We start from the raw sequence: 26,252 nt of genomic DNA, 5'->3' as shown, positions 1-26,252 counted from the left end.
TCATTTTGCAGATATCAATGATTGTCTTGGGGAACCTTGTCAAAATGGGGGAACTTGTGAAGACCAGTTTGGAAAATACGTGTGTCATTGTCAAGGAGGGAATACAGATCCAAACTGTTACCTGCCAGGTATTAACGTTTTATTTACTTATGATTCATACCTGTTTTTTCTAACAAGGCACATGCATGTGTTTACTTATACTTTATTCATACTTCATTGTTATTAATAAATAACGGTATGAAGTTAATTTTTTAATAGGCATATGCATGGGACATTTTCCTCGTGCAACTTTTTGCGGACGAGATATAGGATCTCCATATGTTTATAGGCTCGTGAAAGTAAACATCTTGTGTGTAAGATTGAAAGAAAAGCCCGGCACTGTCAACCATTAAAGAGCATTATACTTCTTAAGAATTGTTCGCAATAAGTCAAGTTCTATGCATTTTTTTAGAATTATATCTCGAGATACCCATCATTAGAGTATATACAACTGTACTTTAATTATACGTACTATTGTTTGTCCAAAGAAATTTATGCCGCACATTTTCTTAAAATCTTCTAAATTTATAAATACTTATTGGTGCAAACAATGCTTAATCAATCATATGAAGAAATCTCAATTTTTACCCTTTGAAAGGCCCCCTATTCAGATTTCAATACACGGCTTAAAGTAAAAAGTTCATAGTTACGGTGATTTTCCATTGCAAAAGATATATAAGTACCCGAATGATAACGTTGAAAAATTGTGCTCGGAATTCCGAGTGACTTCCAAATGAAGAAAAGATGTTAACATTCCCCATTTTACATGTAAATCATCGTACATATAAGACGCCTTTTGTGTTCCTCTGTATTTTTTAGAGTGAACCCCGATAAAGTGTCAAATAAGATGCACTGTGTCATGAAAATTTTCCATTTCATCAATTTTAATTGCATCTGTCCTTTTTATTTTAAATAGTCCAAATTGGCGGAAAATGTTGGGCCAGAGCAACCTATAGTAATCACTAATACATAAAAATAAACACATTATCTTCTCTTTGAGATGACGTTTGTATTCAAATTTAAGAAACTGATTCACAAGTAAGAGAATGACCTAAAGTTTGTCCCACGATATTTGAATATACTGGATTTAGTAAACGTCATTGAAATGTACAAGTTTTAGTTTAGTTACCCTCATGCGATAGATCTTCGGTTCATTGATAATATTTCCTTGTTTAGTAACCATGGCGTGTTTTCTGGCAGCATTAATTCTTGCAATTGTTACTCTTGGCATCAATAGCTGAAGCTCAGTTTTATTGAAGTTATTGAGTACTAATGACAATATCTATGATTGTGTCCGACTATTTCCTGCATATTTGTAAGCATCTACAATTATCTTTGCACTTTGTTGCAAAATCAGTTTCTACAACGGCAGCTTCAGACTGTATGGCATTCAAAAGGACATTTTTCTGTCTTAAAGCAATAATGCCGAACACAAGAAAGATTATTTCTATTACTCTTTCTTGTACTAGGACTTTGAGCTTTATCCAGTACTTGACTAGGGTGAGATAACTGATGCTTCAAAGTCTTTAGGCAGTATTTCCATTGCCGAGTTCAACGTTTGTCTCGAATTTATCTGTGATTCTATCCAATCTTCACTACTATTCGACCATTGGGAAGAACAATTTTCAGTACCTAAACGTAACACATTCCAAAAATTAGAATATAATTCATGATTTATCGAACACCATAAAAATGCTACTGTTCAAATAGCATTATAAAATTTGGTACATGTACTATAACAACGATAGGCCCATGAACCACATCACTCACCTTAGTAACAAAAGTCTAAATATATGTAATAAAATCAGTTTTATTGAGTCATATACAAAATATCTGGACAATATTGAAGAATAGATCCTGTATAAAATATATTCAAATATTGCTCCTGATATTTCTTATGTTAAAAATTATGCGTATACAAACATCTATAAGGTCTTCTCTATATGTACTACGTTTCCCATATGTTTTTTATTTGATTGGATAAAGCGAATGCGATCAGTTTGGCCCTGTTGCTAAGGTGTGCGACCTGGCCCCTCGGTCTCTTGTCTTTCATGTTTTTGTTTGTCTTTCAAAATAACTCTACTTCAGAAGGTGTTATCTAACTTTAAATCGGTATCTGAAATAAAGTAACGTACAAAAACTCTTTTAAACACTTGATTATCAATTCTTAATCAGCGAATCTAGTATTGCTCCATTTTCCTTCTGAATATCAGTATATCAATCATATTAAAATATAACCCCATAATTCTGAGTTGAATCGAACCGACTGATATCACAATATTACAGTCACAGTAAACAATACAGCACAAACCTCCTGTGTATATGAACACTAAATGCATAACATTAAAGTGTAACACTACTTAATAATATAAACAATTAGCTACAATGATGGACTAACACCGTAAAACTACACGAAAAACTAAATGATATATAGTTCATTTAAAACATGAACATATAGATAAATGCTTCTAAGTTAATGTTAATTCTTACCTTGGTATACAAATGTTACAGAAAATATCTAAACTAACCTTATCAATATTAAACAATAGCTATATATATATATATATATATATAAATATATATATATATATATATATATATATATATATATATATATATATATATATATATTGCACAAAAATACTAAAAAAGTTACATATAGTAGGAGTTAAAGTCACTAACATCCAAGCTACATGTCATCTTGAAAAGTTTAAATATGCTATTTTTTTTACCGTATCGATGGAATTCAATATTTCTATCCATAAAAATGCGGTATACAATTGTTAAAATTTGTAGTTACTTACTGGTATATTTTGTATCTACAGGTCTGCCAAATGTAACACTAGGGTCTAGTGTTTTGGAATATTCAGGTTCAACAGCAACACTCTATTGTTACGTCACAAGTTTAACAACGGTCTCCTCCATCATATGGCTATACCAGAAAAATGGGGTCACTTCAGTGATAAACGCAGGAGATTCTTCAAAATATAGCGGTGGAACTGTTGGAACACCCTCTCTCTCCGTAAAGAACGTTCAATTAACGGATGTAGGAAACTACAGATGTCAGGCACAAAATACGGCAGGAATTGGCCAAAGCGAACATATGATATATTTGGATTTGAGACAAGGTTTCTATATTTGAGTTAATGAAATGTTATCAAATAGAAATGTAGAAGAATATCATCCAAACTATAAATCCTTTCTATTTTAAATTTTAAATATTTTGTCGACGTCATCTTTTGTTAAAGATCCTAAAATATCTTCTGTCCTGCGCCTGACCAATACGTTACATGTAAACCATAACGTACAAACATACTAGACAGCTACAGGCGACATACTGGATTGCTGCAGATAATTGGAGCAAATAAACCCACAGCAACCTAAGAAAAAAACAAGATTACTGGATTTTCCAATTCCATGGAATATTCCATGGAAAATGCCTAGAGTATCCATGAAAATTGTATACAGATCATACATCATAAAAAATTCTGGAAAATCAGAACAATCTTTAACACAAATTTTAAAAACCTAAATTTGTCGACTTTTGATATGAAATTTTATCGGGAAAAAAATTCTTAATCAAATCAAACATTCGTGTATTAACATTCACTACATTCACTACAGACTGAGTCACACACACGTTTGTTTGCACAAAAAAAATGTGTAGAGGTTTTGAACTATGTTAACCTTTTCATTTGCTTTTTTATGCCGCAATGTGGGGTAAAAAAACCAAGCGAGAACTATTTATCGAACATCATTCATCGTCTTCAGTTGACAAGTGTTCTTTTTTTATTCAGTATTCAGTTAAATTATAGACTCAAACGCAAAAAAGTCTATTATGGCATTAATTCAATTGTTAATATTTTGGGAAGTGCGAGGTAAATGGTCATGAACAAAGGCAGAAAGATCGTAAAAATGTTCATACTCAATAACGTGACAAAATGAGTATTGCAAGTAATAAGCTTCAAAATATGTATTCTGTGTTATATTCTACTTTTCGCGTTGCTAAAGCGCCTCAAACTGTACAATATCAGGCAAAATAGTCAGTTTTTGGCTAATAAAAATAATGGTAATGGATAAACGATGTGAGTGGAAAACCGCGTGTTGGTTAGGATTGTTCCATCTTTACCTCTTATCCTGAAAATATCGCAACAAATAAACCACATGTAACCCCCCAAAAAATCAATCAAACATTCTAGTCTGACTTGACATGGTACAGATATGGCACATTTTTATGTTAATTTTTCTTTTCTCAGAATAGCCAGACTAACTTCAGTTCGCGCTTTATTAGCTGACTATCTATATCAAGTTTTGTTTTAACTTGAGCAAACACAAACTCTCAGCAACCCTAGACAAACTTCAGTTTGTGCTGTATTAGCTGACAATCTATTTCAAGTTTTGTTGAGCAAACACAAACTCTCAGCAACCCAAGAAAAAACACACATACCGAATTCTCAATTTCCACGGAAATTTATCAACTGTCATGTGAAAACTGCTAAGAATATCTATGAAAATTGTGTACAGATCAAAGATGATGAGAAATTCTGGCAAAAGCAGTAAAAATATTTCACAGGTTTAAAATATTAATTTACGCAGTAAAAAGAGCTTGATTATCATCGTCCTTAAGTTTGGCATTTGATTGGGGATGATTTCTAAATCAAATCGAACATTTATAAATTCATGAGATGATGTACATGTATTTACATTTTCTCTTTGTGTCACACCGTTGTATGTACCAAAATGAAGAATATGTGGAGATTTCGAACTATGTTAACCTTTGCAATTGCGTTTTCATGACGCAATCTGGGTTAAAGTTTCCAAGAGAAAAGTATTTATCAAATATTATCCAACGTCTTGACAAGTGTGTTTTTTAATCAGTACATGTATTTATTTCATTATATACTCAAACGCAGAATAATTATTTTCCGGCATAAATTTAACTGTTAACATTTTCGGTAGTGCCGGATAAATGAAACAAAGCAGGAAGATCATGAAAACTGTTCATACTCAATGAGGAGACAAAATGAGTAAAGCAAGTTATAAAGCTTAAACTGTGTACTAGTATTCGGTCAAATAGTCTAATTTGCGCGTTGCTAAAGACCCTCGGACTGTACAATATCAGGCAGAATGGTCATTTTTTGGCTAATAACCATTACTGAGAAGGATTTCAATTGGCCAGATTTAATTGTGCTCGATTTGCGCCATCTTTTAGTTCGGAATTTGATTGGAAATGATTTCTAAATCAAATCGAACATTTGTGAATCCATGTACGTATATTTTCATTTTCTCCTACAGTCACACCGTTGTATGTAACAAAATGAAGAATGTGCAAATGTTCAAATATTAATACTGCGCGCATTACCTTATTGCCAGGCTGACTTTTGGTTTTTTTTAATTTTGTTGGGTAGGTTATCCAAATGTTGTAACCACCGGATTCTATGCTGTAAATGCAAGCAACAACGTGACACTGACATGTAATTTTACGTCATCCTACCCACCAGTGCAGATGATGCAGTGGTATAGATATGACAGCGATATAACAACTGGTCTGACGGGGAAATATGTAGGGGGAACTCTACAGAACCCCTCCCTTACCATCACAGACTTCCAACCCGACGATCAAGGAATTTACAAGTGCTCAGCATCCAATTTATACGGCACGAGAAATAGTTCAGATATAATCGTTTATCTAGATGGAGGTACGTGTACCAGTTTTAAAATTTTGAAAAGTATTACAACCGTGCAAAAAAATAGTATGAGGGTATTGCATAAAACATTATACATTGATGTTATGGATTTTTTTCTAAATTGTAGCACGCCAAAAGTTGTTTGTTGTTCTGTATATACATCAGAATATTCAAAATATTAAGATTTTAATAAAATTTGATTTTAAATTTGTAAGGTCAGAGTAATATAAATACAGATTAACTTACAAAATTTGATTTTTGAAGTAATATGGTCAGTTTTTCGCTTCTTTCAGGTGCTCCAGTAACATTAACAGGACAAAATATGACTGGCTCGCCTGGCACAACATTGACCATTCCCTGTACTGTTGTGAGCGAATCAATAAGTACAGTCTTCTGGACGTTTCAGCCCAGTGACCAGGACAATGAAACAGAAATAGTTTTTTCTTATTCCAAATTTTACTGGTACTCTTCTTCACCCTCTTTACGAATTTATTATTTGAATACCTCTGATATAGGATTCTACAGATGTTGTGCTAACAGTTCAAGTGGCCTTGGACGAAGTACACCGGTATATGTTACTCTCAAGGGTAAGCTCTCTCAAGAAACACATCAAAATTGTTCTTGTTTTTTTTGTGTTAGTTTAAGATTTGTATTAAAGTCCATTTTTACTTATTAATCAAATACTTTGATTTTAAAGGAAAGCAAATTAACGTGGCCAGGTCAACGTACTCAGTTTACACCGGTGATGACGTCATTCTCTCTGTGTCCATATTCTCCATGCCCTACGCCTTGAATATCACCTGGATGTTTAGCACGATAAATTCCTATTCATATTACTACTACGCCGCCCTGGATCTGACGTCAGACGTTCGATACGATGGCGGGACCGTGTCGTCACCTTCTCTGGTCATACGTAACGTCACATTGTCTGATGGTGGTTATTATCTCCTAGGACTGACCAATGTCGACGGCACGATTTACTCGTCAAGGATTTCTCTAAGTGTTCAAAAAAGTAATAACACGACACTTGTCACATAAATGATGTCTGACCGTATGTACGCATAGTTGTCAAGCAAACTTTTCTGATCACATTTAGTCTGGAGTCTGATTTCGTTTGCCTGTCAATCTTTCATTTTTTTTTAATTTCCGATATTGATAATGGTAATGGATAAACGATGTGAGTGGAAAACCGCGTGTTGGTTAGGATTGTTCCATCTTTACCTCTTATCCTGAAAATATCGCAACAAATTAACTACATGTAACCCCCCAAAAAATCAATCAAACATTCTAGTCTGACTTGACATGGTACAGATATGGCCCATTTTTATGTTAATTTTTCTTTTCTCAGAATAGCCAGACTAACTTCAGTTCGCGCTTTATTAGCTGACTATCTATTTCAAGTTTTGTTTTAACTTGAGCAAACACAAACTCTCAGCAACCCTAGACAAACTTCAGTTTGTGCTTTATTAGCTGACAATCTATTTCAAGTTTTGTTGAGCAAACACAAACTCTCAGCAACCCAAGAAAAAACACACATACCGAATTCTCAATTTCCACGGAAATTTATCAACTGTCATGTGAAAACTGCTAAGAATATCTATGAAAATTGTGTACAGATCAAAGATGATGAGAAATTCTGGCAAAAGCAGTAAAAATATTTCACAGGTTTAAAAATATTAATTTACGCAGTAAAAAGAGCTTGATTATCATCGTCCTTAAGTTTGGCATTTGATTGGGGAAGATTTCTAAATCAAATCGAACATTCATAAATTCATGAGATGATGTACATGTATTTACATTTTCTCTTTGTGTCACACCGTTGTATGTACCAAAATGAAGAATATGTGGAGATTTCGAACTATGTTAACCTTTGCAATTGCGTTTTCATGACGCAATCTGGGTTAAAGTTTCCAAGAGAAAAGTATTTATCAAATATTATCCATTGTCTTGACAAGTGTGTTTTTTAATCAGTACATGTATTTATTTCATTATATACTCAAACGCAGAATAATTATTTTCCGGCATAAATTTAACTGTTAACATTTTCGGTAGTGCCGGATAAATGAAACAAAGCAGGAAGATCATGAAAACTGTTCATACTCAATGAGGAGACAAAATGAGTAAAGCAAGTTATAAAGCTTAAACTGTGTACTAGTATTCGGTCAAATAGTCTAATTTGCGCGTTGCTAAAGACCCTCGGACTGTACAATATCAGGCAGAATGGTCATTTTTTGGCTAATAACCATTACTGATAAGGATTTCAATTGGCCAGATTTAATTGTGCTCGATTTGCACCATCTTTTAGTTCGGAATTTGATTGGTAATGATTTCTAAATCAAATCGAACATTTGTGAATCCATGTACGTATATTTTCATTTTCTCCTACAGTCACACCGTTGTATGTAACAAAATGAAGAATGTGCAAATGTTCAAATATTAATACTGCGCGCATTACCTTATTGCCAGGCTGACTTTTGGTTTTTTTAATTCTGTTGGGTAGGTTATCCAAATGTTGTAACCACCGGATTCTATGCTGTAAATGCAAGCAACAACGTGACACTGACATGTAATTTTACGTCATCCTACCCACCAGTGCAGATGATGCAGTGGTATAGATATGACAGCGATATAACAACTGGTCTGACGGGGAAATATGTAGGGGAACTCTACAGAACCCCTCCCTTACCATCACAGACTTCCAACCCGACGATCAAGGAATTTACAAGTGCTCAGCATCCAATTTATACGGCACGAGAAATAGTTCAGATATAATCGTTTATCTAGATGGAGGTACGTGTACCAGTTTTAAAATTTTGAAAAGTATTACAACCGTGCAAAAAAATAGTATGAGGGTATTGCATAAAACATTATACATTGATGTTATGGATTTTTTTCTAAATTGTAGCACGCCAAAAGTTGTTTGTTGTTCTGTATATACATCAGAATATTCAAAATATTAAGATTTTAATAAAATTTGATTTTAAATTTGTAAGGTCAGAGTAATATAAATACAGATTAACTTACAAAATTTGATTTTTGAAGTAATATGGTCAGTTGTTCGCTTCTTTCAGGTGCTCCAGTAACATTAACAGGACAAAATATGACTGGCTCGCCTGGCACAACATTGACCATTCCCTGTACTGTTGTGAGCGAATCAATAAGTACAGTCTTCTGGACGTTTCAGCCCAGTGACCAGGACAATGAAACAGAAATAGTTTTTTCTTATTCCAAATTTTACTGGTACTCTTCTTCACCCTCTTTACGAATTTATTATTTGAATACCTCTGATATAGGATTCTACAGATGTTGTGCTAACAGTTCAAGTGGCCTTGGACGAAGTACACCGGTACATGTTACTCTCAAGGGTAAGCTCTCTCAAGAAACAAATCAAAATTGTTCTTGGTTTTTTTTTCGTTAGTTTAAGATTTGTATTAAAGTCCATTTTTACTTATTAATCAAATACTTTGATTTTAAAGGAAAGCAAATTAACGTGGCCAGGTCAACGTACTCAGTTTACACCGGTGATGACGTCATTCTCTCTGTGTCCATATTCTCCATGCCCGACGCCATGAATATCACCTGGATGTTTAGCACGATAAATTCCTATTCATATTACTACTACGCCGCCCTGGATCTGACGTCAGACGTTCGATACGATGGCGGGACCGTGTCGTCACCTTCTCTGGTCATACGTAACGTCACATTGTCTGATGGTGGTTATTATCTCCTAGGACTGACCAATGTCGACGGCACGATTTACTCGTCAAGGATTTCTCTAAGTGTTCAAAAAAGTAATAACACGACACTTGTCACATAAATGATGTCTGACCGTATGTACGCATAGTTGTCAAGCAAACTTTTCTGATCACATTTAGTCTGGAGTCTGATTTCGTTTGCCTGTCAATCTTTCATTTTTTTTTAATTTCCGATATTGATAATGGTAATGGATAAACGATGTGAGTGGAAAACCGCGTGTTGGTTAGGATTGTTCCATCTTTACCTCTTATCCTGAAAATATCGCAACAAATTAACTACATGTAACCCCCCAAAAAATCAATCAAACATTCTAGTCTGACTTGACATGGTACAGATATGGCCCATTTTTATGTTAATTTTTCTTTTCTCAGAATAGCCAGACTAACTTCAGTTCGCGCTTTATTAGCTGACTATCTATTTCAAGTTTTGTTTTAACTTGAGCAAACACAAACTCTCAGCAACCCTAAACAAACTTCAGTTTGTGCTTTATTAGCTGACAATCTATTTCAAGTTTTGTTGAGCAAACACAAACTCTCAGCAACCCAAGAAAAAACACACATACCGAATTCTCAATTTCCACGGAAATTTATCAACTGTCATGTGAAAACTGCTAAGAATATCTATGAAAATTGTGTACAGATCAAAGATGATGAGAAATTCTGGCAAAAGCAGTAAAAATATTTCACAGGTTTAAAAATATTAATTTACGCAGTAAAAAGAGCTTGATTATCATCGTCCTTAAGTTTGGCATTTGATTGGGGAAGATTTCTAAATCAAATCGAACATTTATAAATTCATGAGATGATGTACATGTATTTACATTTTCTCCTTGTGTCACACCGTTGTATGTACCAAAATGAAGAATATGTGGAGATTTCGAACTATGTTAACCTTTGCAATTGCGTTTTCATGACGCAATCTGGGTTAAAGTTTCCAAGAGAAAAGTATTTATCAAATATTATCCATCGTCTTGACAAGTGTGTTTTTTAATCAGTACATGTATTTATTTCATTATATACTCAAACGCAGAATAATTATTTTCCGGCATAAATTTAACTGTTAACATTTTCGGTAGTGCCGGATAAATGAAACAAAGCAGGAAGATCATGAAAACTGTTCATACTCAATGAGGAGACAAAATGAGTAAAGCAAGTTATAAAGCTTAAACTGTGTACTAGTATTCGGTCAAATAGTCTAATTTGCGCGTTGCTAAAGACCCTCGGACTGTACAATATCAGGCAGAATGGTCATTTTTTGGCTAATAAGCATTACTGAGAAGGATTTCAATTGGCCAGATTTAATTGTGCTCGATTTGCACCATCTTTTAGTTCGGAATTTGATTGGTAATGATTTCTAAATCAAATCGAACATTTGTGAATCCATGTACGTATATTTTCATTTTCTCCTACAGTCACACCGTTGTATGTAACAAAATGAAGAATGTGCAAATGTTCAAATATTAATACTGCGCGCATTACCTTATTGCCAGGCTGACTTTTGGTTTTTTTAATTTTGTTGGGTAGGTTATCCAAATGTTGTAACCACCGGATTCTATGCTGTAAATGCAAGCAACAACGTGACACTGACATGTAATTTTACGTCATCCTACCCACCAGTGCAGATGATGCAGTGGTATAGATATGACAGCGATATAACAACTGGTCTGACGGGGAAATATGTAGGGGGAACTCTACAGAACCCCTCCCTTACCATCACAGACTTCCAACCCGACGATCAAGGAATTTACAAGTGCTCAGCATCCAATTTATACGGCACGAGAAATAGTTCAGATATAATCGTTTATCTAGATGGAGGTACGTGTACCAGTTTTAAAATTTTGAAAAGTATTACAACCGTGCAAAAAAAATAGTATGAGGGTATTGCATAATATACTATACATTGATGTTATGGATTTTTTTCTAAATTGTAGCACGCCAAAAGTTGTTTGTTGTTCTGTATATACATCAGAATATTCAAAATATTAAGATTTTAATAAAATTTGATTTTAAATTTGTAAGGTCAGAGTAATATAAATACAGATTAACTTACAAAATTTGATTTTTGAAGTAATATGGTCAGTTTTTCGCTTCTTTCAGGTGCTCCAGTAACATTAACAGGACAAAATATGACTGGCTCGCCTGGCACAACATTGACCATTCCCTGTACTGTTGTGAGCGAATCAATAAGTACAGTCTTCTGGACGTTTCAGCCCAGTGACCAGGACAATGAAACAGAAATAGTTTTTTCTTATTCCAAATTTTACTGGTACTCTTCTTCACCCTCTTTACGAATTTATTATTTGAATACCTCTGATATAGGATTCTACAGATGTTGTGCTAACAGTTCAAGTGGCCTTGGACGAAGTACACCGGTATATGTTACTCTCAAGGGTAAGTTCTCTCAAGAAACAAATCAAAATTGTTCTTATTTTTTTCGTTAGTTTAAGATTTGTATAAAAGTCCATTTTTACTTATTAATTAAATACTTTGATTTTAAAGGAAAGCAAATTAACGTGGCCAGGTCAACGTACTCGGTTTACACCGGTGATGACGTCATTCTCTCTGTGTCCATATTCTCCATGCCCGACGCCATGAATATCACCTGGATGTTTAGCACGATAAATTCCTATTCATATTACTACTACGCCGCCCTGGATCGGACGTCAGACGTTCGATACGATGGCGGGACCGTGTCGTCACCTTCTCTGGTCATACGTAACGTCACATTGTCTGATGGTGGTTATTATCTCCTAGGACTGACCAATGTCGACGGCACGATTTACTCGTCAAGGATTTCTCTAAGTGTTCAAAAAAGTAATAATACGACACTTGTCACATAAATGATGTCTGATTGTACGTACGCATAGTTGTCAAGCAAACTTGTCTGATCACATTTAGTCTGGAGTCTGATTTCGTTTGCCTGTCAATCTTTCATTTTTTTTTAATTTCCGATATTGATAATGGTAATGGATAAACGATGTGAGTGGAAAACCGCGTGTTGGTTAGGATTGTTCCATCTTTACCTCTTATCCTGAAAATATCGCAACAAATTAACTACATGTAACCCCCCAAAAAATCAATCAAACATTCTAGTCTGACTTGACATGGTACAGATATGGCCCATTTTTATGTTAATTTTTCTTTTCTCAGAATAGCCAGACTAACTTCAGTTCGCGCTTTATTAGCTGACTATCTATTTCAAGTTTTGTTTTAACTTGAGCAAACACAAACTCTCAGCAACCCTAGACAAACTTCAGTTTGTGCTTTATTAGCTGACAATCTATTTCAAGTTTTGCTGAGCAAACACAAACTCTCAGCAACCCAAGAAAAAACACACATACCGAATTCTCAATTTCCACGAAAATTTATCAACTGTCATGTGAAAACTGCTAAGAATATCTATGAAAATTGTGTACAGATCAAAGATGATGAGAAATTCTGGCAAAAGCAGTAAAAATATTTCACAGGTTTAAAAATATTAATTTACGCAGTTAAAAGAGCTTGATTATCATCGTCCTTAAGTTTGGCATTTGATTGGGGAAGATTTCTAAATCAAATCGAACATTCATAAATTCATGAGATGATGTACATGTATTTACATTTTCTCCTTGTGTCACACCGTTGTATGTACCAAAATGAAGAATATGTGGAGATTTCGAACTATGTTAACCTTCGCAATTGCGTTTTCATGACGCAATCTGGGTTAAAGTTTCCAAGAGAAAAGTATTTATCAAATATTATCCATCGTCTTGACAAGTGTGTTTTTTAATCAGTACATGTATTTATTTCATTATATACTCAAACGCAGAATAATTATTTTCCGGCATGAATTTAACTGTTAACATTTTCGGTAGTGCCGGATAAATGAAACAACGCAGGAAGATCATGAAAACTGTTCATACTCAATGAGGAGACAAAATGAGTAAAGCAAGTTATAAAGCTTAAACTGTGTACTAGTATTCGGTCAAATAGTCTAATTTGCGCGTTGCTAAAGACCCTCGGACTGTACAATATCAGGCAGAATGGTCATTTTTTGGCTAATAACCATTACTGATAAGGATTTCAATTGGCCAGGTTTAATTGTGCTCGATTTGCGCCATCTTTTAGTTCGGAATTTGATTGGTAATGATTTCTAAATCAAATCGAACATTTGTGAATCCATGTACGTATATTTTCATTTTCTCCTACAGTCACACCGTTGTATGTAACAAAATGAAGAATGTGCAAATGTTCAAATATTAATACTGCGCGCATTACCTTATTGCCAGGCTGACTTTTGGTTTTTTTAATTTTGTTGGGTAGGTTATCCAAATGTTGTAACCACCGGATTCTATGCTGTAAATGCAAGCAACAACGTGACACTGACATGTAATTTTACGTCATCCTACCCACCAGTGCAGATGATGCAGTGGTATAGATATGACAGCGATATAACAACTGGTCTGACGGGGAAATATGTAGGGGGAACTCTACAGAACCCCTCCCTTACCATCACAGACTTCCAACCCGACGATCGAGGAATTTACAAGTGCTCAGCATCCAATTTATACGGCACGAGAAATAGTTCAGATATAATCGTTTATCTAGATGGAGGTACGTGTACCAGTTTTAAAATTTTGAAAAGTATTACAACCGTGCAAAAAAATAGTATGAGGGTATTGCATAATATACTATACATTGATGTTATGGATTTTTTTCTAAATTGTAGCACGCCAAAAGTTGTTTGTTGTTCTGTATATACATCAGAATATTCAAAATATTAAGATTTTAATAAAATTTGATTTTAAATTTGTAAGGTCAGAGTAATATAAATACAGATTAACTTACACAATTTGATTTTTGAAGTAATATGGTCAGTTTTTCGCTTCTTTCAGGTGCTCCAGTAACATTAACAGGACAAAATATGACTGGCTCGCCTGGCACAACATTGACCATTCCCTGTACTGTTGTGAGCGAATCAATAAGTACAGTCTTCTGGACGTTTCAGCCCAGTGACCAGGACAATGAAACAGAAATAGTTTTTTCTTATTCCAAATATTACTGGTACTTTTCTTCACCCTCTTTACGAATTCATTATTTGAATACTTCTGATATAGGATTCTACAGATGTTGTGCTAACAGTTCAAGTGGCCTTGGACGAAGTACACCGGTATATGTTACTCTCAAGGGTAAGCTCTCTCAAGAAACTATTTCAAAATTGTTCTTGTTTTTTTTTTTTCGTTAGTTTAAGATTTGTATTAAAGTCCATTTTTACTTATTAATCAAATACTTTGATTTTAAAGGAAAGCAAATTAACGTGGCCAGGTCAACGTACTCAGTTTACACCGGTGATGACGTCATTCTCTCTGTGTCCATATTCTCCATGCCTGACGCCATGAATATCACCTGGATGTTTAGCACGATAAATTCCTATTCATATTACTACTACGCCGCCCTGGATCTGACGTCAGACGTTCGATACGATGGCGGGACCGTGTCGTCACCTTCTCTGGTCATACGTAACGTCACATTGTCTGATGGTGGTTATTATCTCCTAGGACTGACCAATGTCGACGGCACGATTTACTCGTCAAGGATTTCTCTAAGTGTTCAAAAAAGTAATAACACGACACTTGTCACATATATGATGTCTGACCGTATGTACGCATAGTTGTCAAGCAAACTTTTCTGATCACATTTAGTCTGGAGTCTGATTTCGTTTGCCTGTCAATCTTTCATTTTTTTTTTATTTCCGATATTGATAATGGTAATGGATAAACGATGTGAGTGGAAAACCGCGTGTTGGTTAGGATTGTTCCATCTTTACCTCTTATCCTGAAAATATCGCAACAAATTAACTACATGTAACCCCCCCCCCCCCCCCCAAAATCAATCAAACATTCAAGTCTGACTTGACATGGTACAGATATGGCCCATTTTTATGTTAATTTTTCTTTTCTCAGAATAGCCGGACTAACTTCAGTTCGCGCTTTATTAGCTGACTATCTATTTCAAGTTTTGTTTTAACTTGAGCAAACACAAACTCTCAGCAACCCTAGACAAACTTCAGTTTGTGCTTTATTAGCTGACAATCTATTTCAAGTTTTGTTGAGCAAACACAAACTCTCAGCAACCCAAGAAGAAACACACATACCGAATTCTCAATTTCCACGAAAATTTATCAACTGTCATGTGAAAACTGCTAAGAATATCTATGAAAATTGTGTACAGATCAAAGATGATGAGAAATTCTGGCAAAAGCAGTAAAAATATTTCACAGGTTTAAAAATATTAATTTACGCAGTTAAAAGAGCTTGATTATCATCGTCCTTAAGTTTGGCATTTGATTGGGGAAGATTTCTAAATCAAATCGAACATTCATAAATTCATGAGATGATGTACATGTATTTACATTTTCTCCTTGTGTCACACCGTTGTATGTACCAAAATGAAGAATATGTGGAGATTTCGAACTATGTTAACCTTCGCAATTGCGTTTTCATGACGCAATCTGGGTTAAAGTTTCCAAGAGAAAAGTATTTATCAAATATTATCCATCGTCTTGACAAGTGTGTTTTTTAATCAGTACATGTATTTATTTCATTATATACTCAAACGCAGAATAATTATTTTCCGGCATGAATTTAACTGTTAACATTTTCGGTAGTGCCGGATAAATGAAACAACGCAGGAAGATCATGAAAACTGTTCATACTCAATGAGGAGACAAAATGAGTAAAGCAAGTTATAAAGCTTAAACTGTGTACTAGTATTCGGTCAAATAGTCTAATTTGCGCGTTGCTAAAGACCCTCGGACTGTACAATATCAGGCAGAATGGTCATTTTTTGGCTAATAACCATTACTGATAAGGATTTCAATTGGCCAGGTTTAATTGTGCTCGATTTGCGCCATCTTTTAGTTCGGAATTTGATTGGTAATGATTTCTAAATCAAATCGAACATTTGTGAATCCATGTACGTATATTTTCATTTTCTCCTACAGTCACACCGTTGTATGTAACAAAATGAAGAATGTGCAAATGTTCAAATATTAATACTGCGCGCATTACCTTATTGCCAGGCTGACTTTTGGTTTTTTTAATTTTGTTGGGTAGGTTATCCAAATGTTGTAACCACCGGATTCTATGCTGTAAATGCAAGCAACAACGTGACACTGACATGTAATTTTACGTCATCCTACCCACCAGTGCAGATGATGCAGTGGTATAGATATGACAGCGATATAACAACTGGTCTGACGGGGAAATATGTAGGGGGAACTCTACAGAACCCCTCCCTTACCATCACAGACTTCCAACCCGACGATCGAGGAATTTACAAGTGCTCAGCATCCAATTTATACGGCACGAGAAATAGTTCAGATATAATCGTTTATCTAGATGGAGGTACGTGTACCAGTTTTAAAATTTTGAAAAGTATTACAACCGTGCAAAAAAATAGTATGAGGGTATTGCATAATATACTATACATTGATGTTATGGATTTTTTTCTAAATTGTAGCACGCCAAAAGTTGTTTGTTGTTCTGTATATACATCAGAATATTCAAAATATTAAGATTTTAATAAAATTTGATTTTAAATTTGTAAGGTCAGAGTAATATAAATACAGATTAACTTACACAATTTGATTTTTGAAGTAATATGGTCAGTTTTTCGCTTCTTTCAGGTGCTCCAGTAACATTAACAGGACAAAATATGACTGGCTCGCCTGGCACAACATTGACCATTCCCTGTACTGTTGTGAGCGAATCAATAAGTACAGTCTTCTGGACGTTTCAGCCCAGTGACCAGGACAATGAAACAGAAATAGTTTTTTCTTATTCCAAATATTACTGGTACTTTTCTTCACCCTCTTTACGAATTCATTATTTGAATACTTCTGATATAGGATTCTACAGATGTTGTGCTAACAGTTCAAGTGGCCTTGGACGAAGTACACCGGTATATGTTACTCTCAAGGGTAAGCTCTCTCAAGAAACTATTTCAAAATTGTTCTTGTTTTTTTTTTTTCGTTAGTTTAAGATTTGTATTAAAGTCCATTTTTACTTATTAATCAAATACTTTGATTTTAAAGGAAAGCAAATTAACGTGGCCAGGTCAACGTACTCAGTTTACACCGGTGATGACGTCATTCTCTCTGTGTCCATATTCTCCATGCCTGACGCCATGAATATCACCTGGATGTTTAGCACGATAAATTCCTATTCATATTACTACTACGCCGCCCTGGATCTGACGTCAGACGTTCGATACGATGGCGGGACCGTGTCGTCACCTTCTCTGGTCATACGTAACGTCACATTGTCTGATGGTGGTTATTATCTCCTAGGACTGACCAATGTCGACGGCACGATTTACTCGTCAAGGATTTCTCTAAGTGTTCAAAAAAGTAATAACACGACACTTGTCACATATATGATGTCTGACCGTATGTACGCATAGTTGTCAAGCAAACTTTTCTGATCACATTTAGTCTGGAGTCTGATTTCGTTTGCCTGTCAATCTTTCATTTTTTTTTTATTTCCGATATTGATAATGGTAATGGATAAACGATGTGAGTGGAAAACCGCGTGTTGGTTAGGATTGTTCCATCTTTACCTCTTATCCTGAAAATATCGCAACAAATTAACTACATGTAACCCCCCCCCCCCCAAAATCAATCAAACATTCAAGTCTGACTTGACATGGTACAGATATGGCCCATTTTTATGTTAATTTTTCTTTTCTCAGAATAGCCGGACTAACTTCAGTTCGCGCTTTATTAGCTGACTATCTATTTCAAGTTTTGTTTTAACTTGAGCAAACACAAACTCTCAGCAACCCTAGACAAACTTCAGTTTGTGCTTTATTAGCTGACAATCTATTTCAAGTTTTGTTGAGCAAACACAAACTCTCAGCAACCCAAGAAGAAACACACATACCGAATTCTCAATTTCCACGAAAATTTATCAACTGTCATGTGAAAACTGCTAAGAATATCTATGAAAATTGTGTACAGATCAAAGATGATGAGAAATTCTGGCAAAAGCAGTAAAAATATTTCACAGGTTTAAAAATATTAATTTACGCAGTTAAAAGAGCTTGATTATCATCGTCCTTAAGTTTGGCATTTGATTGGGGAAGATTTCTAAATCAAATCGAACATTCATAAATTCATGAGATGATGTACATGTATTTACATTTTCTCCTTGTGTCACACCGTTGTATGTACCAAAATGAAGAATATGTGGAGATTTCGAACTATGTTAACCTTCGCATTTGCGTTTTCATGACGCAATCTGGGTTAAAGTTTCCAAGAGAAAAGTATTTATCAAATATTATCCATCGTCTTGACAAGTGTGTTTTTTAATCAGTACATGTATTTATTTCATTATATACTCAAACGCAGAATAATTATTTTCCGGCATGAATTTAACTGTTAACATTTTCGGTAGTGCCGGATAAATGAAACAACGCAGGAAGATCATGAAAACTGTTCATACTCAATGAGGAGACAAAATGAGTAAAGCAAGTTATAAAGCTTAAACTGTGTACTAGTATTCGGTCAAATAGTCTAATTTGCGCGTTGCTAAAGACCCTCGGACTGTACAATATCAGGCAGAATGGTCATTTTTTGGCTAATAACCATTACTGATAAGGATTTCAATTGGCCAGGTTTAATTGTGCTCGATTTGCGCCATCTTTTAGTTCGGAATTTGATTGGTAATGATTTCTAAATCAAATCGAACATTTGTGAATCCATGTACGTATATTTTCATTTTCTCCTACAGTCACACCGTTGTATGTAACAAAATGAAGAATGTGCAAATGTTCAAATATTAATACTGCGCGCATTACCTTATTGCCAGGCTGACTTTTGGTTTTTTTAATTTTGTTGGGTAGGTTATCCAAATGTTGTAACCACCGGATTCTATGCTGTAAATGCAAGCAACAACGTGACACTGACATGTAATTTTACGTCATCCTACCCACCAGTGCAGATGATGCAGTGGTATAGATATGACAGCGATATAACAACTGGTCTGACGGGGAAATATGTAGGGGGAACTCTACAGAACCCCTCCCTTACCATCACAGACTTCCAACCCGACGATCAAGGAATTTACAAGTGCTCAGCATCCAATTTATACGGCACGAGAAATAGTTCAGATATAATCGTTTATCTAGATGGAGGTACGTGTACCAGTTTTAAAATTTTGAAAAGTATTACAACCGTGCAAAAAAATAGTATGAGGGTATTGCATAATATACTATACATTGATGTTATGGATTTTTTTCTAAATTGTAGCACGCCAAAAGTTGTTTGTTGTTCTGTATATACATCAGAATATTCAAAATATTAAGATTTTAATAAAATTTGATTTTAAATTTGTAAGGTCAGAGTAATATAAATACAGATTAACTTACACAATTTGATTTTTGAAGTAATATGGTCAGTTTTTCGCTTCTTTCAGGTGCTCCAGTAACATTAACAGGACAAAATATGACTGGCTCGCCTGGCACAACATTGACCATTCCCTGTACTGTTGTGAGCGAATCAATAAGTACAGTCTTCTGGACGTTTCAGCCCAGTGACCAGGACAATGAAACAGAAATAGTTTTTTCTTATTCCAAATATTACTGGTACTCTTCTTCACCCTCTTTACGAATTCATTATTTGAATACTTCTGATATAGGATTCTACAGATGTTGTGCTAACAGTTCAAGTGGCCTTGGACGAAGTACACCGGTATATGTTACTCTCAAGGGTAAGCTCTCTCAAGAAACTATTTCAAAATTGTTCTTGTTTTTTTTTTTCGTTAGTTTAAGATTTGTATTAAAGTCCATTTTTACTTATTAATCAAATACTTTGATTTTAAAGGAAAGCAAATTAACGTGGCCAGGTCAACGTACTCAGTTTACACCGGTGATGACGTCATTCTCTCTGTGTCCATATTCTCCATGCCTGACGCCATGAATATCACCTGGATGTTTAGCACGATAAATTCCTATTCATATTACTACTACGCCGCCCTGGATCTGACGTCAGACGTTCGATACGATGGCGGGACCGTGTCGTCACCTTCTCTGGTCATACGTAACGTCACATTGTCTGATGGTGGTTATTATCTCCTAGGACTGACCAATGTCGACGGCACGATTTACTCGTCAAGGATTTCTCTAAGTGTTCAAAAAAGTAATAACACGACACTTGTCACATAAATGATGTCTGACCGTATGTACGCATAGTTGTCAAGCAAACTTTTCTGATCACATTTAGTCTGGAGTCTGATTTCGTTTGCCTGTCAATGTTTCATTTTTTTTTAATTTCCGATATTGATAATGGTAATGGATAAACGATGTGAGTGGAAAACCGCGTGTTGGTTAGGATTGTTCCATCTTTACCTCTTATCCTGAAAATATCGCAACAAATTAACTACATGTAACCCCCCAAAAAATCAATCAAACATTCTAGTCTGACTTGACATGGTACAGATATGGCCCATTTTTATGTTAATTTTTCTTTTCTCAGAATAGCCAGACTAACTTCAGTTCGCGCTTTATTAGCTGACTATCTATTTCAAGTTTTGTTTTAACTTGAGCAAACACAAACTCTCAGCAACCCTAGACAAACTTCAGTTTGTGCTTTATTAGCTGACAATCTATTTCAAGTTTTGTTGAGCAAACACAAACTCTCAGCAACCCAAGAAAAAACACACATACCGAATTCTCAATTTCCACGGAAATTTATCAACTGTCATGTGAAAACTGCTAAGAATATCTATGAAAATTGTGTACAGATCAAAGATGATGAGAAATTCTGGCAAAAGCAGTAAAAATATTTCACAGGTTTAAAAATATTAATTTACGCAGTTAAAAGAGCTTGATTATCATCGTCCTTAAGTTTGGCATTTGATTGGGGAAGATTTCTAAATCAAATCGAACATTCATAAATTCATGAGATGATGTACATGTATATACATTTTCTCCTTGTGTCACACCGTTGTATGTACCAAAATGAAGAATATGTGGAGATTTCGAACTATGTTAACCTTCGCAATTGCGTTTTCATGACGCAATCTGGGTTAAAGTTTCCAAGAGAAAAGTATTTATCAAATATTATCCATCGTCTTGACAAGTGTGTTTTTTAATCAGTACATGTATTTATTTCATTATATACTCAAACGCAGAATAATTATTTTCCGGCATGAATTTAACTGTTAACATTTTCGGTAGTGCCGGATAAATGAAACAACGCAGGAAGATCATGAAAACTGTTCATACTCAATGAGGAGACAAAATGAGTAAAGCAAGTTATAAAGCTTAAACTGTGTACTAGTATTCGGTCAAATAGTCTAATTTGCGCGTTGCTAAAGACCCTCGGACTGTACAATATCAGGCAGAATGGTCATTTTTTGGCTAATAACCATTACTGATAAGGATTTCAATTGGCCAGATTTAATTGTGCTCGATTTGCGCCATCTTTTAGTTCGGAATTTGATTGGTAATGATTTCTAAATCAAATCGAACATTTGTGAATCCATGTACGTATATTTTCATTTTCTCCTACAGTCACACCGTTGTATGTAACAAAATGAAGAATGTGCAAATGTTCAAATATTAATACTGCGCGCATTACCTTATTGCCAGGCTGACTTTTGGTTTTTTTAATTTTGTTGGGTAGGTTATCCAAATGTTGTAACCACCGGATTCTATGCTGTAAATGCAAGCAACAACGTGACACTGACATGTAATTTTACGTCATCCTACCCACCAGTGCAGATGATGCAGTGGTATAGATATGACAGCGATATAACAACTGGTCTGACGGGGAAATATGTAGGGGGAACTCTACAGAACCCCTCCCTTACCATCACAGACTTCCAACCCGACGATCAAGGAATTTACAAGTGCTCAGCATCCAATTTATACGGCACGAGAAATAGTTCAGATATAATCGTTTATCTAGATGGAGGTACGTGTACCAGTTTTAAAATTTTGAAAAGTATTACAACCGTGCAAAAAAATAGTATGAGGGTATTGCATAATATACTATACATTGATGTTATGGATTTTTTTCTAAATTGTAGCACGCCAAAAGTTGTTTGTTGTTCTGTATATACATCAGAATATTCAAAATATTAAGATTTTAATAAAATTTGATTTTAAATTTGTAAGGTCAGAGTAATATAAATACAGATTAACTTACACAATTTGATTTTTGAAGTAATATGGTCAGTTTTTCGCTTCTTTCAGGTGCTCCAGTAACATTAACAGGACAAAATATGACTGGCTCGCCTGGCACAACATTGACCATTCCCTGTACTGTTGTGAGCGAATCAATAAGTACAGTCTTCTGGACGTTTCAGCCCAGTGACCAGGACAATGAAACAGAAATAGTTTTTTCTTATTCCAAATTTTACTGGTACTCCTCTTCACCCTCTTTACGAATTTATTATTTGAATACCTCTGATATAGGATTCTACAGATGTTGTGCTAACAGTTCAAGTGGCCTTGGACGAAGTACACCGGTACATGTTACTCTCAAGGGTAAGCTCTCTCAAGAAACAAATCAAAATTGTTCTTGTTTTTTTTTTCGTTAGTTTAAGATTTGTATTAAAGTCCATTTTTACTTATTAATCAAATACTTTGATTTTAAAGGAAAGCAAATTAACGTGGCCAGGTCAACGTACTCAGTTTACACCGATGATGACGTCATTCTCTCTGTGTCCATATTCTCCATGCCCGACGCCATGAATATCACCTGGATGTTTAGCTTGATAAATTCCTATTCATATTACTACTACGCCGCCCTGGATCTGACGTCAGACGTTCGATACGATGGCGGGACCGTGTCGTCACCTTCTCTGGTCATACGTAACGTCACATTGTCTGATGGTGGTTATTATCTCCTAGGACTGACCAATGTCGACGGCACGATTTACTCGTCAAGGATTTCTCTAAGTGTTCAAAAAAGTAATAACACGACACTTGTCACATAAATGATGTCTGACCGTATGTACGCATAGTTGTCAAGCAAACTTTTCTGATCACATTTAGTCTGGAGTCTGATTTCGTTTGCCTGTCAATCTTTCATTTTTTTTTAATTTCCGATATTGATAATGGTAATGGATAAACGATGTGAGTGGAGAACCGCGTGTTGGTTAGGATTGTTCCATCTTTACCTCTTATCCTGAAAATATCGCAACAAATTAACTACATGTAACCCCCCAAAAAATCAATCAAACATTCTAGTCTGACTTGACATGGTACAGATATAGCCCATTTTTATGTTAATTTTTCTTTTCTCAGAATAGCCAGACTAACTTCAGTTCGCGCTTTATTAGCTGACTATCTATTTCAAGTTTTGTTTTAACTTGAGCAAACACAAACTCTCAGCAACCCTAAACAAACTTCAGTTTGTGCTTTATTAGCTGACAATCTATTTCAAGTTTTGTTGAGCAAACACAAACTCTCAGCAACCCAAGAAAAAACACACATACCGAATTCTCAATTTCCACGGAAATTTATCAACTGTCATGTGAAAACTGCTAAGAATATCTATGAAAATTGTGTACAGATCAAAGATGATGAGAAATTCTGGCAAAAGCAGTAAAAATATTTCACAGGTTTAAAAATATTAATTTACGCAGTAAAAAGAGCTTGATTATCATCGTCCTTAAGTTTGGCATTTGATTGGGGAAGATTTCTAAATCAAATCGAACATTTATAAATTCATGAGATGATGTACATGTATTTACATTTTCTCCTTGTGTCACACCGTTGTATGTACCAAAATGAAGAATATGTGGAGATTTCGAACTATGTTAACCTTCGCAATTGCGTTTTCATGACGCAATCTGGGTTAAAGTTACCAAGAGAAAAGTATTTATCAAATATTATCCATCGTCTTGACAAGTGTGTTTTTTAATCAGTACATGTATTTATTTCATTATATACTCAAACGCAGAATAATTATTTTCCGGCATAAATTTAACTGTTAACATTTTCGGTAGTGCCGGATAAATGAAACAAAGCAGGAAGATCATGAAAACTGTTCATACCCAATGAGGAGACAAAATGAGTAAAGCAAGTTATAAAGCTTAAACTGTGTACTAGTATTCGGTCAAATAGTCTAATTTGCGCGTTGCTAAAGACCCTCGGACTGTACAATATCAGGCAGAATGGTCATTTTTTGGCTAATAACCATTACTGATAAGGATTTCAATTGGCCAGATTTAATTGTGCTCGATTTGCGCCATCTTTTAGTTCGGAATTTGATTGGTAATGATTTCTAAATCAAATCGAACATTTGTGAATCCATGTACGTATATTTTCATTTTCTCCTACAGTCACACCGTTGTATGTAACAAAATGAAGAATGTGCAAATGTTCAAATATTAATACTGCGCGCATTACCTTATTGCCAGGCTGACTTTTGGTTTTTTTAATTTTGTTGGGTAGGTTATCCAAATGTTGTAACCACCGGATTCTATGCTGTAAATGCAAGCAACAACGTGACACTGACATGTAATTTTACGTCATCCTACCCACCAGTGCAGATGATGCAGTGGTATAGATATGACAGCGATATAACAACTGGTCTGACGGGGAAATATGTAGGGGGAACTCTACAGAACCCCTCCCTTACCATCACAGACTTCCAACCCGACGATCAAGGAATTTACAAGTGCTCAGCATCCAATTTATACGGCACGAGAAATAGTTCAGATATAATCGTTTATCTAGATGGAGGTACGTGTACCAGTTTTAAAATTTTGAAAAGTATTACAACCGTGCAAAAAAATAGTATGAGGGTATTGCATAAAATATTATACATTGATGTTATGGATTTTTTTCTAAATTGTAGCACGCCAAAAGTTGTTTGTTGTTCTGTATATACATCAGAATATTCAAAATATTAAGATTTTAATAAAATTTGATTTTAAATTTGTAAGGTCAGAGTAATATAAATACAGATTAACTTACACAATTTGATTTTTGAAGTAATATGGTCAGTTTTTCGCTTCTTTCAGGTGCTCCAGTAACATTAACAGGACAAAATATGACTGGCTCGCCTTGCACAACATTGACCATTCCCTGTACTGTTGTGAGCGAATCAATAAGTACAGTCTTCTGGACGTTTCAGCCCAGTGACCAGGACAATGAAACAGAAATAGTTTTTTCTTATTCCAAATTTTACTGGTACTCCTCTTCACCCTCTTTACGAATTTATTATTTGAATACCTCTGATATAGGATTCTACAGATGTTGTGCTAACAGTTCAAGTGGCCTTGGACGAAGTACACCGGTACATGTTACTCTCAAGGGTAAGCTCTCTCAAGAAACAAATCAAAATTGTTCTTGTTTTTTTTTTCGTTAGTTTAAGATTTGTATTAAAGTCCATTTTTACTTATTAATCAAATACTTTGATTTTAAAGGAAAGCAAATTAACGTGGCCAGGTCAACGTACTCAGTTTACACCGGTGATGACGTCATTCTCTCTGTGTCCATATTCTCCATGCCCGACGCCATGAATATCACCTGGATGTTTAGCACGATAAATTCCTATTCATATTACTACTACGCCGCCCTGGATCTGACGTCAGACGTTCGATACGATGGCGGGACCGTGTCGTCACCTTCTCTGGTCATACGTAACGTCACATTGTCTGATGGTGGTTATTATCTCCTAGGACTGACCAATGTCGACGGCACGATTTACTCGTCAAGGATTTCTCTAAGTGTTCAAAAAAGTAATAACACGACACTTGTCACATAAATGATGTCT

The 26,252-nt window shown here is 35.1% G+C and overlaps 1 protein-coding gene across 1 annotated transcript in view; it reads left to right on the top strand.

Annotated features, from left to right (window-relative positions):
- The window catches only part of LOC128177012 (hemicentin-1-like), a 57,341-nt gene extending 31,098 nt beyond the window's left edge, over nucleotides 1-26,243 (top strand). The window contains exons 3-21 of the mRNA XM_052843524.1: nucleotides 12-128; nucleotides 2,865-3,167; nucleotides 5,448-5,738; nucleotides 6,424-6,639; nucleotides 9,203-9,418; nucleotides 11,006-11,296; nucleotides 11,981-12,196; nucleotides 13,784-14,074; nucleotides 14,356-14,649; nucleotides 16,576-16,866; nucleotides 17,148-17,441; nucleotides 17,556-17,870; nucleotides 19,364-19,654; nucleotides 19,936-20,229; nucleotides 20,343-20,657; nucleotides 22,146-22,436; nucleotides 23,123-23,437; nucleotides 24,926-25,216; nucleotides 25,903-26,243. Of these exons, the coding sequence (XP_052699484.1) occupies nucleotides 12-128; nucleotides 2,865-3,167; nucleotides 5,448-5,738; nucleotides 6,424-6,639; nucleotides 9,203-9,418; nucleotides 11,006-11,296; nucleotides 11,981-12,196; nucleotides 13,784-14,074; nucleotides 14,356-14,649; nucleotides 16,576-16,866; nucleotides 17,148-17,441; nucleotides 17,556-17,870; nucleotides 19,364-19,654; nucleotides 19,936-20,229; nucleotides 20,343-20,657; nucleotides 22,146-22,436; nucleotides 23,123-23,437; nucleotides 24,926-25,216; nucleotides 25,903-26,243 (5,273 nt within the window). The remainder of the gene's footprint in view (nucleotides 1-11; nucleotides 129-2,864; nucleotides 3,168-5,447; nucleotides 5,739-6,423; nucleotides 6,640-9,202; nucleotides 9,419-11,005; nucleotides 11,297-11,980; nucleotides 12,197-13,783; nucleotides 14,075-14,355; nucleotides 14,650-16,575; nucleotides 16,867-17,147; nucleotides 17,442-17,555; nucleotides 17,871-19,363; nucleotides 19,655-19,935; nucleotides 20,230-20,342; nucleotides 20,658-22,145; nucleotides 22,437-23,122; nucleotides 23,438-24,925; nucleotides 25,217-25,902) is intronic.
- Nucleotides 26,244-26,252: the final 9 nt, after the last annotated feature.

This window comes from Crassostrea angulata, chromosome 1 (assembly GCF_025612915.1).
Source record: "Crassostrea angulata isolate pt1a10 chromosome 1, ASM2561291v2, whole genome shotgun sequence".
NCBI lineage: Eukaryota > Metazoa > Mollusca > Bivalvia > Ostreida > Ostreidae > Magallana > Magallana angulata.
Note: the sequence above shows the minus strand (reverse complement) of the source record. Positions and strands in the feature narration are given on the sequence as shown.